Raw genomic sequence first — 18,320 nt, 5'->3', positions numbered from 1 at the left:
ACCTTGGATCTGCTGTATGCCAATGAAAAGGAGGCATGCAGCGCCACTGCCCTCCCCCTCTTGGCAAATCTGACCGCTGCCTGATACATCTCAATCCCACATACAGGCCTGCTGTTAGGAGGAGACAGTCCATCACCACCAGGACTGTGCAGCAGTGGTCGGTGAAGGCAAAAGAGGCCTTGATGGAGCGTTGCAGACCGACTGGGAAGTGTTCCAGGAAGACCACGGAGACGACATCGAGGGTCTCACCCAGTGTGTCACAGACTACATCAGGTTCTGTGAGGACAGCGTTATCCCCACCAAGAGGATTCGCTGTTTCCCCAACAATAAGCCATGGATCAACAGAGACATCGAAGTCCTGTTGAACAGAAAGAAGATGGCTTTCATGGCAGAAGATGAGGATGCCAAGAAAGACATTCAGAGGGAGCTGAGGAGCGAGTTGAGGAGGGCCAAAGACTGTTACAAGAACAAGATAGACAGAGGTGTGTGTGTGTGGGGGGGGGGGGTCAGTAGGTTCAGTAGAAGGGATAAAGGGATGTGCCAACAAGATAAACCTGTTCTTCAATAGGTTTGACTTACAAACCCCCTCCACCTCCTCAGGTACCCCCAACTCACAGCTGGGGACTGTCACCCCCCAATCACTGCCACAACCAACCCGGTCATCACAAGATGCCAGGTGAGACGGCAGCTCACCAAGACCTGCATAAACAAAGCCAGAGGTCCTGATGAAGTCAACCCGAGAGTCCTTAAGGTGTGCGCAGAGCAACTGGCAGGAGTGTTCCAGCATCTGTTTGACCTCTCCCTCAGGTTGAAGAAGGTGCCAAAGATCTGGAAGACTTCCTGCTTAGTTCCTGTTCCCAAAAAAGGAAGACCCAGTGCTCTCAAAGACTTCAGGCCTGTAGCCTTAACGTCATAGGTTATGAAGACCCTTGAGAGACTGGTTCTGCAGCACCTCAGACCCCTGGTACGCGACTGCTTGGACACTCTGCATTTTGCATACCAGGCCGACGTCACCATCTACCTGCTTCACAGAGCTTACACCCACCTGGAGAAGTCACAGAGCACCGTGAGGATCATGTTATACAACTTTTCCAGTGCCTTTGACACCATCCAGCCTCTCAGACTGGCAGAAAAGCTCTCTGTGATGCAGGTGGATCAGGACCTCATGGCCTGGATCACTGACTACCTCATTGACAGACCACAGTATATCAGACTGCACAGCTGCTTGTCAGATGTGGTAATGAGCAGCACTGGTACACCCCAAGGAACTGTACTGTCACCATTCCTGTTCACCCTCTATACCACTGACTTCTGCGTCAACTCTGGAGTGTGCCACCTACAGAAGTTCTCTGATGACTCCTCCATTGTCGGCTCTATCTCAGATGATAAGGAGGAGGTGACAGAGTCCTGATTGAGAACTTCATTGGATGGTGCGACAGGAACCACCTACAGCTCAACACAGGAAAAACCAAAGAGCTGGTGGTGGACTTCCGGCAGAGCAAGATGACCCCCACCCCAGTTGAGATTAGGCGGGAGAAGGTAGAGATCGTGGACACGTACAAGTTCCTGGGGGTGACACTCAACAGTAAACTGGACTGGATGGATCACACTGAGGACCTCTACAGGAAAGGACAGAGCGGGCTGTTCTTTCTGAGGAGGCTCAAGTCATTCAATGTGCGCACTCGGCTACTACGGATGTTCTACCAGTCTGAAGTGGCCTCTTCTTTGTGGTGGTCTGTTGGGGGGGAGGTATCGGCACTGGGAGCTTAGCAAGCTGGTGGGGATGGAGCTGGACAGTGTGAAGGCTGTGACTGAAAAGAGGATGAGAGGGAACCCCTCTCATCCTCTCTACACTGAGCTGAGGCAGCTCAGGAGCACTTTCAGCTACAGACTGACCCAGCCCCGAGCCTCAAAGCGGTTTGTAGGCTCGTTTGTACCATCAGCCATCAGACTCCACAACGCCACAGCACCCAGAACCTCCAACCCCCGCAGACAAAGACTCCTACCTACAACGCACAAACCTTTTCTCTATTTATATTTAATTTCCACTTGTACAGTTCAGTTTTAGTTTTTTAGTTTTAGTCAAGTTTAATTTTCTGCTCATATTTTGCACTCTATGTCCTACTTGAACAATGCATAGTGTATATACTTTCATTTATAGTTTTATATCTTTTAATATTAATAATATTAGTGATATTTTTATTTGTGATATTCTTTTTTCTCTGTTTTTGCACTACTTTGCCCTATTGCTGCTCGGTCAACCTGAATTTCTCCTAAGGGGGAAAAATAAAGGAATATCTTATCTTATCTTATCTTACTGTATATAGTTTTATGTTTTCTTACACGCCTTAATTCTCAAGAAGGCTTTGCGACACCCTGTGAAGCTTTGGCGACCCCTAGTGGGCGTCCTGACCTCAAGGTTGGGAATCAGTGTTTTAGACAACAATGTTCTTCTTCCAACTTAACAACAGAGGGGTATTGCACAAAACCAAGATAAGGGATTAAGCCGGGATATGTTAGTTATCCTGGCTGAATTTAGCCTCAAGTCGGTTGCATGAAAGCAGGTCAAATTTATCCTATTACTATGGTGATTTATTCTCTGCAGCTAGCCTGCTCCAGACCAGATTAATCCTAGTGATTCACCTGTATTTCCATCGTCAATCCTGTGAGGAATTAATGTGTTTTACAGCATGTCCATGGTCTTTCTAAGTATGTTACATCATTTTAATTATCCTGCATTAAAATATATCATATATATTGTCATTACTCATTTAATTTAAATCTGTTGGCTGTTTGTAATTGCAACAGTCTTTTTATATTGATTCAAGTGGTAGTATTATTACTCAGGACAAGTGTTATATTGCTATGCTAATGAAGACTGCTTGTCAAAATGCCGTCAGAGGTTTCATAAATATGTGTTTTATTGCAGTAATTGAGATTACAAAACACAGCTGATGAAGTTGCAATGGTGTTTTCAATGAAATCTGTGACAAGGGCAATATAGTATATATATATACATATATATATGTATATATATATGTATATATACATCTAGTACATAGTGTTTTTTCTTATTTCCCTACTCTTACTGTTTATTTATACTGTTTTCTCTCTATCCACTTTGCTGCTGTTACATTGGAATTTCCCCATTGTGGGACAAATAAAGGAATTTATTTCTATCTATCTATCTATCTATCTATCTATCTATCTATCTATCTATCTATCTATCTATCTATCTATCTATCTATCTATCTATCTATCCAACTCCCATTCACCTGTTCCGTCTTCATAATGGCTTACCCTTTCTTGGGATTCTTGAGGATGTACTGGATGAGGAAGCCCTAATCCTCAGACGAGCATTTAGTCATGAAAGAGTCTTCCGGGACAGGTCAGACCCATTGGCCGTTGGAGATGACTATCTCATTGAGAGATACAGATTCTCAGGTGATGGACTAAGATATTTATGTAGGCTGAGGGGTCCAAAAATACAGCACCAGACGGCAGGAAGCCATGCTCTCACTGTACCACAGATGGTCTGTGTTTCATTGAGATGTTTTGCAAGTGGGAGCTTCCTTTATTCTGTTGGGGATGCAGAGAACCTCAATAAAGGAACCATTTGCCGCACATATCCTGGCTTGGTAGGCCGCCCCCTGTGCCAGTTCTATGGGCATTTTTTTTTAACTGCTACAATCATACAGACATTCAACATGTCAGCAGACACCTAATCTATTCACCTCATTTGTTCACTGTTATCTACTTTATAGTCACTTACCAGCCTGCAAAATGTTCTTGTATTTAACTTTTTTTTTTAACATTTTTAATGTAACTTGCTGCCAGGTCTTTTTATGGCCAGACAAGTTTGTTCTTTATGAATTGTTTGCACTTAATCATACTCTAGATTTAAGTAACATGCACCTCTACTTGCCACATTTAAAGCAAAGTGTACAACAGTTGATTAGTGGACTCAAAGTAACTCCTTTAGTCCTTTAATTGTAGCCTAATTATGACAGTTCCAGTGGAGCACTGTTTATTCATTGTACAGTTTTGGACTACTTAAGCATTAAGCCGGTCCACTACTGTCTGCCAGGCTTTCTCTCTTTCTTTAATTATGGCATTGGTATTGCCTTTTTTTCTTATATTTTTCACCTCTTCATAGAACTCCATTAGGAGCTGTTTTTCAGTGGTCGTGAAATATGAAGCACGACTCTTATCCATGTTCCCATCGGTAATTCTGTGAGCGATCGCGAGGTCTATTTCAGTATGCCGTGAACACGCACTTATCCCAACTATCTACATCTGGCTTAACATAGCCGTGACTTTTCATCCTGGCTCGGCAAACGTGCAACCATTAAGCCAGGATGCACCGAGCAGGATAGGACAAGCCGCGCTTGCTCAATTATCCTGGATTTCTTTATTCTACTTTTGTGCAATACCCCTCTGCAGTTTGTGTTTCTTTCCTGTGTCAACATAACAGAAAACCAGCTCCAAGTCTTCAAGAAAGAAATTCCTTGTTTTATTCAAGCATTTATTTAGGACAATAACTATAAATAAAATAAAAAGTCTCTGGAAAACATGCAGAAACAGATCTCAAGTAGTTTACAAGCCCCGCCCACACGTCTACACAGCTCTCAGGTAGTTCACAAGCCCCGCCCACACCTCTATACAGCTCTCAGGTAGTTTACAAGCCCCGCCCACAACTCTACACAGCTCTCAGGTAGTTGAAGAGGGCAGTGAGCCCCCCCTCCAGCACTTCCTTTACAGGCTTGAGCAGCGGGTTGTGGACGATGTGGAGTCCTTTATCTAGAGGATGACAGGCCAACTTCTCCAGTCGAGACAACTGGTGCATCTCCTGAAGACATCATCATCATCATTATCATCATTATCATTAGTTACCAACAGAGTGTCACAAGTACTTTACCTGTGGGACGTCCTTAATGTCATTAAAGTCCAGATTCAGTAACTCCAACCTGGAGAAAATCAAATAATCTCAAATTAAATAAAATCTCGAACCAACTGAAATCAGCTGGAGTTTCTACCTGACAGGTATGTGAGCTAGAGTGAGGCTACTTCCTGGGTGTCTGCAGTTACCTTGTATTGTACAGTGCAGTCAATATCTCAAGAGGTGGGTTACTTTGTAATGGAAGTTACCTGGTCAGGTGGGTCTCCCATCCAAGGTAGGATCATCTAGTGAGGTGGGGTTATCTGCTGAGGGGGTTAATTGTATGTTGATGTGGTTTACCTGGTGAGGTGGAGTTACCTGGTGAGGTAGCAGAGGGCCTTAGGCAGAGAGTGGAGGCTGTTTCCCTCCACAATGAGGATCTTAAGCTCCACCAGAGCCTGGATATTCTCTGCCAGGTTCTCCAGACGGTTATAGGCCAGATGGAGGAACACCTGCAGGGACAGATGAAGTGAATGACAGTATCAATAATCACTGACTGACAGTATCAATAATAAATAATCAAGAATTAACCTGAAATACTGTCAAATATATTATGTTCACGGTGTGACTCAGTGAAGGAGACATTAGTGGTGACAGATTCTAGACTTTACTGATCATAATGACACTGAACTAAAACCAAAGATAATAAACAATAAAAACCTCAACCTTCTACCAATAAACATATAAAAGCAAAGGTCTTCAAAATTAAAAGTGATGCATATTATCATCATCATCATTATCATTTCTTATTATTATGGGTCATTTTCATAGTGACCACCAGTGATATCTGGTGGTTTACTCCCCAAGGGCCAGGGTTCAATCAGTGTCTTGTGGAAGTCATTTATAGTGTCAAGCTGCTTTCAGACCTCCAGGTTCAATCACATTTTTCAATTCAGTTTTATTTGTATAGCGCCAATTCATAACAGAAGTTATCTTAGGACACTTTTCAAATAGAGCAGGTCTAGACCGAACTCCTTACAAAATTATTTACAGAGACCCAGCAGTTCCCACCATGAGCAAGATCTTGGCGACGGCGGCAAGGAAAAACTTCATTTTAAGAGGCAGAAACCTCGGACAGACCCCGACTCTAGGTAGGTGGCCGTCTGCTTCGACCAGTATGTGTGAATGTCGGATTCAGAAACTCCCAGAAATGGTCGGATGAAGCCCCATAATGTGAAGCTGGAACTGGAATTGTGGATTTGGATTCAGCCTTTTGGACTGATGTGAACATACCAGAGTCTTCATGTTGTAAACACAGCCAGGGATATGAGCGATGTGGTTGTGACTGAGGTTGAGTTTCCTCAGTCGGGTCAGATTGGAAAGAGAGGCAGGCAGCAAGGACAGCTGGTTGTTGGCCAAACTGAGCACCTGTCAGACACAAAGGAATGGAAGAAGTTTACTTATATTCGAGCAGCTTCTGTCAGATAGGATGATCTCCTGTGGAGGGCGCCAGTGGTGGAAAGAGTACCGACATAGACGGTACTAGGGCGTCATATATTGGGAAGCTAAATTATTATGATGGGGGGCAGCTCCTGATGACAAATAAAACTTTAATCATAAACCTTCCTGTAAGCTTTAGACTCTAACTTAGTCCCATTCCCAGGTCCTCAAATACCAACACTTTGGCAGAACCAGCAGAAGCAACAGTAGTATTTATAAGATAAGATGTTCCTTTATTAATATCCTGTGAGGGAAATAAAAATTTGGCACAGCAGCACAGGGGAATGTAGTGCAAAGAGTAGAGAAAGAATAAAATACAATAAAAAAAATGTTTTAATATAAAACATATATACACAAAATACAATAAAGAAGGAAATTATGTAGTAGAAGTACTTTCAACAGTTTTTGCAGTACCTCCAGTTGTGTACAGGCTCCCAGCTCTTCGGGAACTTCAGTCAGTCTGTTTCTGTAGGCAAATAAAACTCGGAGTCTCCTCAGCTGTCCAATCTCTGCTGGCAGGCTGCTGAGCTGCACACAACAACAAACAACAACAACAACAACATCACAATATATTATGCTAATGTCACAACAAAGAACATGTGCTTCATTAGAGGTATGACATGACACATCTCTTACATATTATCAGAAAGATAAGGTCTACAGATGATTGTGTGAAATATGTTTTAAGTTTGTAATAATTTAATATTAACGCCTTTTGTAACTGTTTAAAAATAAATGGTATTATGCTGTAAGGAAGCCTGTGGCCTGTAGGGGACGCTGGCAGCATTTTACACTGTTAGTGTTGTTTCTCAGTTGAAGTGAAGGTTGAAGGAGTGAGGAGGAAGGTGAAGAGAGGACAGAAACTGGATCCTGGTGGATTAGAGGGGGGATTATAACCTTTATTTATCCAGGAGACAGAGCAGCTGCTCGGGGAGGAGGAGGAGGGAGGGGGGTCAGTGCCTTGCTCATGGGCACATTTGTCGTGTTTCCATCAATGTATGTAATTTTTTTAGATAATTGTCTTTGGTTTTATTGCCTTTATCAGATAAGCAACCAGGAAAGTGGGGTCACTGTAGTAGGGACTCTTCATGTGTACAGTGACATACTTGTTGTCGAGGAAGAACCATTGACAGTATATAATCAGTGGAAGTGTATTAAGGTACATATAAAGTAAGCTTAGATAGAGAGAAAGCTTTCAATTGAATGGATGTATCTTTTCAATGTTCTACACAGATTCTTCTTTTCCTGAAACATTTATTAATTTGGTAACTTTAAACTGGCCCCAAATCTGCAATTTTAAGGAATGGTACACTCATCTGTTTTAACTGAAAACAGAAATACAAGACAAGGGTGCCCCCTATCACTGCTGTTGTTTGCTCTTGTTATGGAACCCCTGGCAGAAACTATTAGTTGTGAAGAAAAAATAACTGGTATAAAAACTACGGAAAGGTACGCACAAAAGTCTTGTATGCAGATGATGTCTTGTTGTTCTCTACCAAACTTGCTAGAACTTCTTGAGCTTATTAATCTATGTAGTAATTTTTCAGGTTATAACAATAATTTTGGGGAGTCAGTGGCCATACCATTGGGCAGTAATCAAACCATTCCATTTCAGATCAATGGTATCAAATACCTTGGTATTTTTATCCCACATGAGCTGAAGCAATTCACAAAAGATAATATAGAGCCAATTATAACAATGATCAAAAATGACTTGAAAGAGGTGCTTCGTCTTTCTGTGATGGGAAGCTTTCCATTAATTAAAATGAATGTATTACCGAGGATATTGTGTCCCATTCATTCGTTGCCAACAGATCTCCCAATGAAACATTCTGCATAACTATGTAGGTAAATTTATATGGGATAATAAAAGATTTAAATGAGTAAAACTACATCTTCCTATATCAAGGAATTTCAGCATGTGCAGTTTTTGTTGGAGGGGTTGGGTGCTCGCAATGCATCCTGGTAGATGTAGACATTGGCTCCCTGAGCAGGATTACTAAGATATTAAAAAAAACGCAATATGGCCAAGTACAATATGCAATTAGGAGAAGGTACAAGGTGAAATGTGACACTTTTCATAGCAGGTCTATACTTTACTCTGTATAATAAAGAGGCATTAGGAAACATGTATTAGTGGAATTGTATTAAATGTAAGGAGGACAGGGGGACAACACATTCATTGTGCCACCTTCCATAATGTAGTGAGAAAAGGAAGATATTTTCCAACTCTACCAGTGCTGCAGAAGACAATTAAGTGTTCTTTCTGTGGAAAAAATAACAAATAAAGATAACAAACCCAGGGACTTTGTAAAGATGTTGAAAAGATTTCCAGCCACAGTAACTCTGTTTGTTTCAATATAAAATGGGCGACTTACATAACCTGTTCACCATTGATCATTTTACATTAATTTCTTCCTTTTGATGGGTTTCTATAATTTCTTTTACTTTGTATATTTTGTTGCCATTCATATATGAATTTCCTTCCTGGTTGTGTTTTGTGTGACTGATGGTGCAGATACTCCGGAGGAGTACAGAAAATTAGGTAACCAATGTTTTACTTGGTTGCCCCACAGGTTGAGGACTACGAGGTTGGAGAGCAGAGCCAGCTGAGGAGGAAGAACCTTCAGACTGTTGAGAGACAAATTCAGCTTCTCCAACTCCAAAAGCTCCCACAATTCATCTGGGACCTCCTGCAGGAAAAGGAAGAGCAAGCAAAAGAGGCAGTGGGAATGGAAAGATCATGAGAAGATTCAGACATCAGTTTGACTTTCACAAAGAACAGATGTATACCCTACCTCGGAGATGTAGAGAAATATATTTTGTAGATTTTTGTCTGAGACAAAAGGGAATCTTTTTCAATAGGCCTCATGCGTCCCTTGAATTTCCCTAGGGATAAATAGAGTATCTATCTATCTATCTATCTATCTATCTATCTATCTATCTATCTATCTATCTATCTATCTATGCAAGAACCACACGTAAGAACATCTTCGTTCTTCAGTGGCTTGGCTTGTGATTGAGGAGAACTTGCAACATTTACAAATATTCTCCTATCAAACACACAATTTTCACTAAAAGATTGTATATTGTATTACTGTTAAGCAATTTTGAGTTTCCTATTTAAATAACACTTCATAATTACATTGACATCATTATTTGATTGTACAGTTCAAATAATAATATAGCCTACTTATATGTAATGTATCATCCAGCCTAATGATTATGTAAATGGCCTTGATGAGGTTAGGGTTCTCTTAAGTCATTTTGCTAATAAGGAAGATGACACCCCCCATATTATATCACAATATCTGTCTAAATAATCACAATATAATATTTTTTTTACCATCAGGTCAAACTTTCCTTGTTCTTGACACGTTGGACCCAATATTCCCATTTTATTTTCTACTTTTAGTAAGAGGACCACGAGGTTTCTGCGCGTAACAATTTTTATTAGATGATGGATAAAAAAACACAGCCTTTACTGCCAGAAGTCAAACAGCAGCGGTTCAGTGACGATGTGCAAACTCTACTGGCATAGAGTATTCTCACATGTCTCTTTATTACAACATTATAACATAGGGTGTTGGTCCTTTGCTTGACAGATCGCTTTAAACTAAAATTTGGTCCATAAATTAAGAGTTTACCCACTTCTCCAGGCACCACTACAGCACTGACACAGTCAACTCAAATACGGTACTGTCCAAGGTCGTGATATGCATGTATTTGTCAAAACTGCATGTTGATACAGCTACTGGTGCTAGTGGGGAGGACTTCAATCTTGTCTTTTAGAATTATGTGATTTTTGATTTATTTATTGGTTGTCTGTTCAATAAAGAACAATAAATCTGTCTGTTCAATAAACAACAATAAAGAACATCTAATCACATCTAATCTAATCTGTCTCACAATATATCGTCACGTTCCCCTTGCATATGATAACACAATGAGCAAGGAGCTACGTCCTTCACATCTCTGGCTGTCCATCTACTCAGAAGTGAGTGCTAGGTCTACCAATCCATTGGCATGAATTGTACGTTACAGATACCTAAAAGAGTGGCGGCCATCTTGTTTACACTTGAAACAATGGAGTTAGCGTTAGCAGCAAGCACTCGCCATCTCCTGATGCATTCACTGTCCTACCTTAAGTCCTCGGCGAGCCAGACTCAGAACATTATATCCAAACTGTTTGACGGTGAACCGACGGATTCTGTCTGCTGACGTCAGACTGTCCTCCCTCCCTACGCTCCTTTTCTTTTCCTCATTCACTTCCTCCTTACACACTGTTCCTCCCATCCCTTCCTCCTTCTGCTGCCTCCTGTGTCTCCTGTGTTCTTCCTCCTCCTCCTACTCCTCCTCCTCCCAGCAGACCCTCCTCAGTTGCCCTCTCCTCCTCTTCTTCCAGTTTCTTTGTTGCTCCAAATCAAGAACAGATGACCAAAGTAATGCAACTGTCTCAATTCTACTGTCTGATGCGATTCTGATATCCAGACATTATTTTATTGTTTGGATGCCCAGATCTACGTTCCACATGCTAATCGTCTGTCCAGATGTTGTTCTACAGACAGATTCTATTGTTCAGATGTTCTCCAGATGTTTTCCAGGTGTCCACACTCTGAGTTTGTTATCTTTGATTCAGGTGAACTCCTGCAGGTTTAAAATGAAGACGTTTGAATCTCTCTGCCTCTTTTACAGTCAGACACAAATTTGACAATGTAACATCAAAGATCAAGAACACAATTCAAGTCTGAATACGACGAAATAAAATGAACTAAATGAAAGTGTTACAGTTGGCTGATAGCTGACTGTTTCTGTCCACTCACAACACACAACAATCATCACCTTTCAAGTTGAAATGTTTAACTTAACAGCTGCTAATTTGCACATCCAGCAGTTACAGAGCAACATGATCATCCCATTCATCATACATTATATTTCGAATTTGGTTAAAGCTACATGAGTTTATTATGTATTCATAATTTTTGTTTATTTAGTAAATTACAATTCTGTACAGACTGAAAACATAACATGAATGTAACAGGTAGAAGACATTTTTATTTCTTCTGGTATGGTATATGCTATGAATATTGCATTACATTTCTGACAATAGATCCTCCTCAATTTTACACACTGGACCTTTAAAATAGGCTAAGCCTAAATTAAATTATGTTATTAATATAACTGAAGGTCATGTAATTGGATTCAGTGAACTGGCATAGGGTTTAATTGACAACAGTGCCCAGCTGGCTGTGTGGAAGCAGCAGCAGAGTAATGAGTAGTGACAGTTGTTGATTCAGCCAAATGGTTAATTCTAATTTTAAATTATGTTTCTACATGTTACACTTATAATTGTGCAAGTACAAATATGACTGTGTTGAATAATTGCTGTACCCAAGATTTTAGAAATACCAACAATTTGACTTTCCTTTAACTTTTATTGTATACCTCTTGGAAAAAATACAGGTTACCTCAATGGTGGGAACCACCATTCTTACCAGAGGTCTCAATAGGAAGTAAGGGTACTCAGAGGCAGACGGTCACTCACCTAGAGCCGGGGTCTGTCTGAGGTTTCTACTTCTTAAAAGGAAGGTTTTTCTGGCCTGTTGGAAATCTGTAAATAATGTTATAAGGAGTACGGTCTACACCTGATCTATTTTGAAAAGTGTCCTGAGATAACTTCTTTTATGAATTAGCGCTATAGAAATTGAATTGAATTGATATTGAAATGTGGACAAAAATCAGAAGAGCTGCCACTCAGTACTGGTGGGTTTCTGCTGATAATTCACTACCAGAGTCACCCAACACACTGTCACATTTTATACATTATTATAAAAACATTGATTATAGAAGCTTTAAGACAAATGCATTAAATGGATTTCCTACCTCATAAAATGTCTTTATTGAGTTGTAGAGTTGCTGACATGTCCCCGTCCAAGTAAAAATCCTCATAAACATGGATGTTGTTGAGTCACCTGACCTGTTTCCTGACTGATCAGTTTATTAATTAATTTAATGTGTAACTGATTGACTCACTGTTAGTGCAGGAGAGAGGCAACGATTGAGTTTGTGTTCACAGAGAAAGAGGAGCAGGAAACTCTATTTGAGGACGAACACTGACAGACAACTAGATCTCACCTCTGACCAACACACACACACACACACACACACACACACACACACACACACACACACAGTTGCTGCTGTCAGTCAGCAGCAGAGTCTGTTTGGATAGAGATGACTGTGGAGCTGAAGCTGCAAGACAAAACAGATGTTTGAAAATATTTAATTTAATGCACTGCTCAACTGTTACAGCACGTTTTAAATCACTATATGTTTTTGAAAAATGTATTGAACTTATTATAACTCAAACTGATTGAGTTATCTCTACCACTCAGTTTATGTCTGTTATGCTAAAAGAATCCACTAGATGTCACTGTGTCTTTAAAGTTTGGCCCATTTCAGTTCATCCCCTTCAGGAAGTTAGCAACAAACAGTCACTACAGAGATGGGAGGTCTGTCCGAAATCACATTGTAACATACTGCATACTATATACTCAATCAGTATGTACCACATACTGTGTACTACATACTCAGTGTACCACATACTGCGTGCTACATACAAAGTATAAGTATGCCATGTGTTTGAACTGGAGTATATTCAAACATACGTACATACTCTATATCATATGACTGTATTGATCTCAACAAGCTCCGACACAGCGCTGTGCAGGCTGATCACAACATTACGGTCAGAGTTACTGTTCACTAATGTGAACCAGTATTATGTGTTACACTTGATGGAATGTTCTCCAGGATTATTGTAAGGCTAATTTAAAATGGGGAAGAGATTGTTTGTGGTTTGATTAAACGAAGAATAAAGCAAAGGTAAATATTAATATCACAGAGGAGCGGGCAGTATTAACAGCTACCTTTGGTATATTTTACTATGTTCTTACGTCCTGTTATGCCATATGCCTTATTGGGTACTTGCAGGACCACACTATTAGTAGACGACCTCTGCCCTGTATCTACAGCACTGACTGCTGCCTCGTATCAAAAGCAATGATAATGATAATGATAATAATAAATATGTCATTATTGTTACTATTATTGGAATCAAATCAACAGTACAGACTTCTGACCTGAATCTGTCCTGTCTGCTGTAACTTACTATTATTTATTAACGGTAGAATTGTATGAAATGTTATATGTGCTTGCAATGTGGCTTTTATTCTTCTTCTTCTTCTAATTATTATTATTATTATGATCTTTGGGTATATATATATATATACTGTCCTTTGTTTCATCAGTATATTTAACCCAAAACAATGGTTACAATCATGACACTAAAATAAAACAATAAAAGTCATAAAATAACATGAACAGCTTTGACAGAATAGTGATTGGAAGAGGCAAACAAGTTTCAGCTCAACTATTATAAAGTGAACTAACATCTGGTTTGGCCAGTCTTTAATATCATTTAGACGAGAGGAAGAACTGATTTATTAGAATTTTATTAAACTTTTTCTTGGATGATACAAAAAGGAGACTAAGATTATGACAACCCGCCCAAAACTACTTTACCCACAAAACATCACAAAGTAAGCCAGGTAACACAATCAAAGAGGCTCATTTGAAATATATTCATTTCATGAGACTCCCAGCTGTTGGTCAGGATACATCGAGGTCTGGAAGAAAAGATGAACAATGTGAAGTTTTCTTGTCCTGGTCAACGAGCCATCAGGGTGACTCAGGTTACGGTCATAGGAAGTGAGCGCCATAATAAAAGTTCAAGTTTAATCATACAAAATTAATGAATTGATAATTAAAGGTGCCAGTAGTCTCAATAAACCTGGACATTAAAGATTCAACTTCTCTGGGAGTTTTTGGAAATCTGTTCATGCTTTCAATAAATCAAAGCAAAACAAACTTTCTGTTTTCTGTGAGTAAAAAGATGCTGGATACCACTTCTATCTATGGTTGTCGATTTCCTTTTGTTTCATTTGCTGAGTCTCATTCCTACTTCAGTTCAAATTCAGTGTTCTGAAAAGTTGTGCATCAAACATACTCAAGTCTTCAATCAGGGAGGAACAGGCTTCTGTTCCTTTGTTTTGTACCATGTCAATCACAGCTCGCGCATTGTCAGCCCTGGTTCTGGTTCTGGCCGACTCCATTTCTTCTTGATTTATAATGCCCCGTTCTAGAAGTTTATCCAGCAGCTGGTTTAGAACAGAGTCAGACACTGAACTAACAAACTGTGAGCGAACTGATAACAACCTTCCCTGTGCTGAGCGAGGCCTCTGTGGATTTTCTTCACGTAGAGCCGGATCTAAGGGATGACCAGAACAAAAACAGTTCAGTAGCACATCTCTGAGTGTGTGTTCAGAAACAACACAAAGTGAATTTTACAGACAGTGTCAACGTTTATGTAAATTAAACACAAATTCACCCGATGCAAACTGAAAAAAAATCACACTTATCCTGAAGCTTCACAAACATGCAGAGAGGAAACAGGAGAGAGTGTGGAGGGGAAAGAGAAAGAGCTAACTGATTATGTAATAGAGCGGAAGTATTTAGGCACAGATTCTCAGTTAACTCATGCTAAAAAGATTAAGGATGATCTTAGCTGTTTAAGATGACCGTAAAATTCTTGACATTTGATTGTGCCTTGATGTTTGAAGATTCAATGATTTTCTTATATATGTCCTGTGGTTTGACAACCTGAACCCTTGCCAACCAGTATGTAGTTAAATCCATAGAGTGTCTATATAATCAAGCCTTGAAATGCAAATCAGGTACCATCATTGCTGCAATTTAGATAATTACAAGATTAAGATTAATTAAGCGTTTGCAAATTTAATTGATTTTTATTATGTAAAACCTGTCTTTAAAGATCCAGTGTGTAGGATTTAGTGGAATCTGGTGGTGTAATTGCAGATTGCAACTCACTTACTTCACCCTCCCTTTCCATGCAGTAGGGAGAAACTATGGTGGCCACGAAACTTGCCAAAAAACACGAACAGCCCTATCTACAGCCAGTGTTTCCTTTGTCCGTAGAAACATTGTGGTTTAACATGGTAGACTAGAAGAGGACCTTCTGTACACAGCGATTCTTATTTTCAGTTGATTATACACAAATAAAAACATATCTGTGAATATTATATTCCATTTTTGCCAATAGAACCTCCTTTAGACCTTTAAATGGTTAAGTGGACTTGTCCCTCACCCTCTCTGCAAATATATCATGAGACTGCAGAGCTGCAGCAAATCTACCAGCAGCTTCAAGTGGCAATGGTAAAGACTAAATCTGTAAAATATATTTTGCTCAGACAGCGTTTTATGTGAGAGGAGGTACTCTGGTACTCGCTGTCTAACCTTTTGAAATTTGCTACAAACTTTATCTCTTTTAAGAGAGCTACCAAGGCTTGGTTAATTAAGCAACAAACTTGTACTCATAAATAGTTTTGACATGTGATATGCTCTATTTCACATTGTGACATCTGAGGCTGCTGTACTGTCAGGTGGAGTAATGCTGCAGGTGGATAAAGACTTTACCAATCAGATCAACATCATGCTCCCAGACCTCCATCTGTGTTTGGTCTCGGACCGTTAAAGTCACTTCTTCTTCATTTGTGGACAGGCGGATCTCAAACGCTGGGTAGTAATTTGGTCCAAACTCCAGGATAAAATCTGCGCTCTGAAAACCAAAGTGTCTGTATCTCATAGTGTCCAAGTAAACGGAAGATAACCAACAGCACTTTGAGAAATCATCACAAAGACCTTTATTTAAAATACTCACTCTAGGCTGAATTTTGATGGCCTGAGGACAGTGAAGAGTGTAACTTTGGTCTTTGATGAGTTTACATGTGGACATGGCCTTGATGTTTTCATAAGGTCGCTGTTGTTTTCTGACCTTAACAGACATCAGAACATTTAAATTAGAGTCTTAATCCTCAGTATAGCCCGACTTATCAATCAGCAGGCCTATTATATCTCATTACAGATAGCTTTACCTCATCCCGATTGATGTTCAACGGCAGGAGAAACACATTGAGTTTTTGCCTTTGTGTATTTTGGTTTGGTGGTCCGAGGAAAAGCAGAACTTGGCCGCTTACTGGTTTCGTCCACAACCTCTTAACAATGTCCCAGACTAGGCCAAAGATAGAGAGGTGAGGAACTTTAACAACTACATGAGTGTCTGTAATCTCCGGCGGTTCCAGGATACTCATTCCGTCATCAGTGATGTGAACAACAGACAACAGACTATCAGGCAGCAGAGCTGTGAAGACAAAGAGCAGTTAAACTTTTGTTTTACTGATAACAACAAAATGTTAGTCTTAACTATATCATATTTCTAAGTTGATTCATTGTAGAATATAACTGCTTAAACACAACTGTCAGCGTTGGTGGATGGGAACCCAATGAGGGATTGAGCCCTTTCTGTTGTAATACAGACATTTTAGGGCTTCTGTGAGGCCTAAAGGGAAACTAACCGTTCCAAATTCAGGAGAAATGGAACAATGTGAAATAGGTAAAAGGAAAAGGAAAGAACTAAACATTTTTAAAGAAAGGTTTTTGGAATATTTATGATCCTCAGATACATTCTGACCAGCCCTGTCTCCTAGAAATTAAGTTTATATACAACTGATCTGCAACAGCAAATACGTTTAGAGAGCAATGTGAATTAGGTTTTCTATTAACATAATAATGACATAATGTCAATTAAAGTACCTGGCATGTCACAAAAATGTTGATACTGAATGTATCAGTGAAATGTTCATATATATATATGTGTGTGAATATATTTAGCAATACAATCCACGCATAGTGATTACAGCACTATTCAAAAGTCAGCAGTGACTTGAGACCAAGTGTGAACCCATCGTGATGTCACCCATTGGTTTGTGGAGAAACGTTTTGAAGCCTCCAATTCGCCATGACAGTGACACGGAGCCAGCGAGAGCCAGCAGATGTGACGTACAGAAAGTTTATCTACACTCATTGGCTGCACGTTTTTGACTCATCCGTAGCTGAAAACAATGGCGGCTCACCTGGTCACACACAATCATGGCTAAACAGTACACTCCCTGCTGTTCAGATTCTAATGCTGCAGTCCCACAGAGGCGAAAAAAATGTCGATTACTGGCAAGAGGAAAGCTTGGGGTTTATTTTTAAACTATTCTTAAAGTGGATTTGTCATAAGTAACTTAAAATATAAATTACCCTAACGTAACGCAAGACAAATACTTGCTTCCCCTTTGGTGGGAATGTAGCATAACTACAGATAAATCATCAGGATGCTGTTTGTTCAGACTGTGGCTGGATTCTGTAGCATGTAGGGGGCGCTAACATGTATTTACAGTTTTATCAACAAAACTCTCCACAAAGAACAATAATGTCCTTACCATCCACAATTTCACAGTGTGGGAGGTGGAGCTGACAGAGAGCAGCATCCTTTGAACACTTGATATCAAACAGCAGCCCTGCAGCCATCTTGCCAGCTGATTGGAGGAGGCTCTCATCCCATTGGACAGTCCTGTACAGCAGCTCTGCCTCCTGAGCCACAACAAACACCAGTCCAGTCACAGTACAATGAAACACACCTGGACCAGGACACCTGAACCTGTAGGACACAGAAGGGTTGATTACCTTCAGCACTGAAAGGAGCTAAACTGAACTTTTATTAAAGGAGTTGATGATGTCGAAGTATTTGTAATGGGTTGGAAAACACCATATGTTAAGTTGTGTTTAGCAGACACCCCCTCTATTTTTGTAATAATTGAGTCATTCTAACACTGAAGGTAGTACAGTATTACGCCAGCAGGTGGTGCTCTAGTGCTGCTGTGGATCCATTAGGGAGACTGTAGCTACAAGCTCTGCACATGCGCAGCTCAGAAATAAACAAGCTCTGGCATGAGCAAGACGCTAACTTTCGTCATCT

General features: G+C 40.2%; 2 protein-coding genes across 5 annotated transcripts in view; both read right to left on the bottom strand.

The window, feature by feature from the left end:
- Positions 1 to 4,488: 4,488 nt before the first annotated feature.
- On the bottom strand, positions 4,489 to 12,459 carry LOC127355225 (leucine-rich repeat-containing protein 30-like). 4 transcript variants are annotated; one of them, XM_051385900.1, is made up of 9 exons: positions 12,263 to 12,459; positions 10,523 to 11,026; positions 8,941 to 9,072; positions 6,794 to 6,907; positions 6,173 to 6,307; positions 5,258 to 5,391; positions 4,919 to 4,967; positions 4,715 to 4,849; positions 4,489 to 4,632 (listed from the first exon to the last, which is right to left on the bottom strand). In XM_051385900.1, the coding sequence occupies exons 2-9, from the start codon at positions 10,673 to 10,675 to the stop codon at positions 4,618 to 4,620; spliced, it is 867 nt and encodes a 288-aa protein (XP_051241860.1). In that variant the 5' UTR covers positions 10,676 to 11,026; positions 12,263 to 12,459; the 3' UTR covers positions 4,489 to 4,617. The 4 variants fall into 4 exon arrangements, with proteins under 4 accessions (XP_051241860.1, XP_051241859.1, XP_051241858.1 ...); XM_051385899.1 differs by adding an exon at positions 11,925 to 11,990 and having other exon boundaries at positions 4,489 to 4,849; positions 12,263 to 12,458; XM_051385898.1 differs by having other exon boundaries at positions 4,489 to 4,849; positions 12,263 to 12,458.
- A 1,418-nt stretch (positions 12,460 to 13,877) lies between these two features.
- LOC127354891 (protein NLRC3) overlaps positions 13,878 to 18,320 on the bottom strand; it is a 30,066-nt gene continuing 25,623 nt past the window's right edge. The window contains exons 12-16 of the mRNA XM_051385189.1: positions 17,785 to 18,002; positions 16,393 to 16,658; positions 16,179 to 16,292; positions 15,935 to 16,076; positions 13,878 to 14,708 (exon numbers count right to left, since the gene is read on the bottom strand). Coding sequence (XP_051241149.1) covers positions 14,404 to 14,708; positions 15,935 to 16,076; positions 16,179 to 16,292; positions 16,393 to 16,658; positions 17,785 to 18,002 — 1,045 coding nt within the window. The 3' untranslated portion in view covers positions 13,878 to 14,403. The remainder of the gene's footprint in view (positions 14,709 to 15,934; positions 16,077 to 16,178; positions 16,293 to 16,392; positions 16,659 to 17,784; positions 18,003 to 18,320) is intronic.

This window comes from Dicentrarchus labrax, unplaced genomic scaffold (genome assembly GCF_905237075.1).
Source record: "Dicentrarchus labrax unplaced genomic scaffold, dlabrax2021, whole genome shotgun sequence".
In the NCBI taxonomy this organism is placed as follows: domain Eukaryota; kingdom Metazoa; phylum Chordata; class Actinopteri; family Moronidae; genus Dicentrarchus; species Dicentrarchus labrax.
The sequence above is the reverse complement of the archived record's forward strand: the minus strand, read 5'-3'. Positions and strand labels throughout refer to the sequence as shown.

Bases quoted from the DNA above. Each gene is read 5' to 3' on its own strand.
- LOC127355225 (XM_051385900.1), bottom strand. From the start codon at position 10,675: ATGGGAGGAACAGTGTGTAAGGAGGAAGTGAATGAGGAAAAGAAAAGG. The intron at 6,908-8,940 runs GTAAAACATTGG...TGTTGTGTGCAG, and splicing joins TCAACCTGTGGGGCAACCAA to CTCAGCAGCCTGCCAGCAGA. The intron at 5,392-6,172 runs GTATGTTCACAT...CTGTCCCTGCAG, and splicing joins TTTACAACATGAAGACTCTG to GTGTTCCTCCATCTGGCCTA.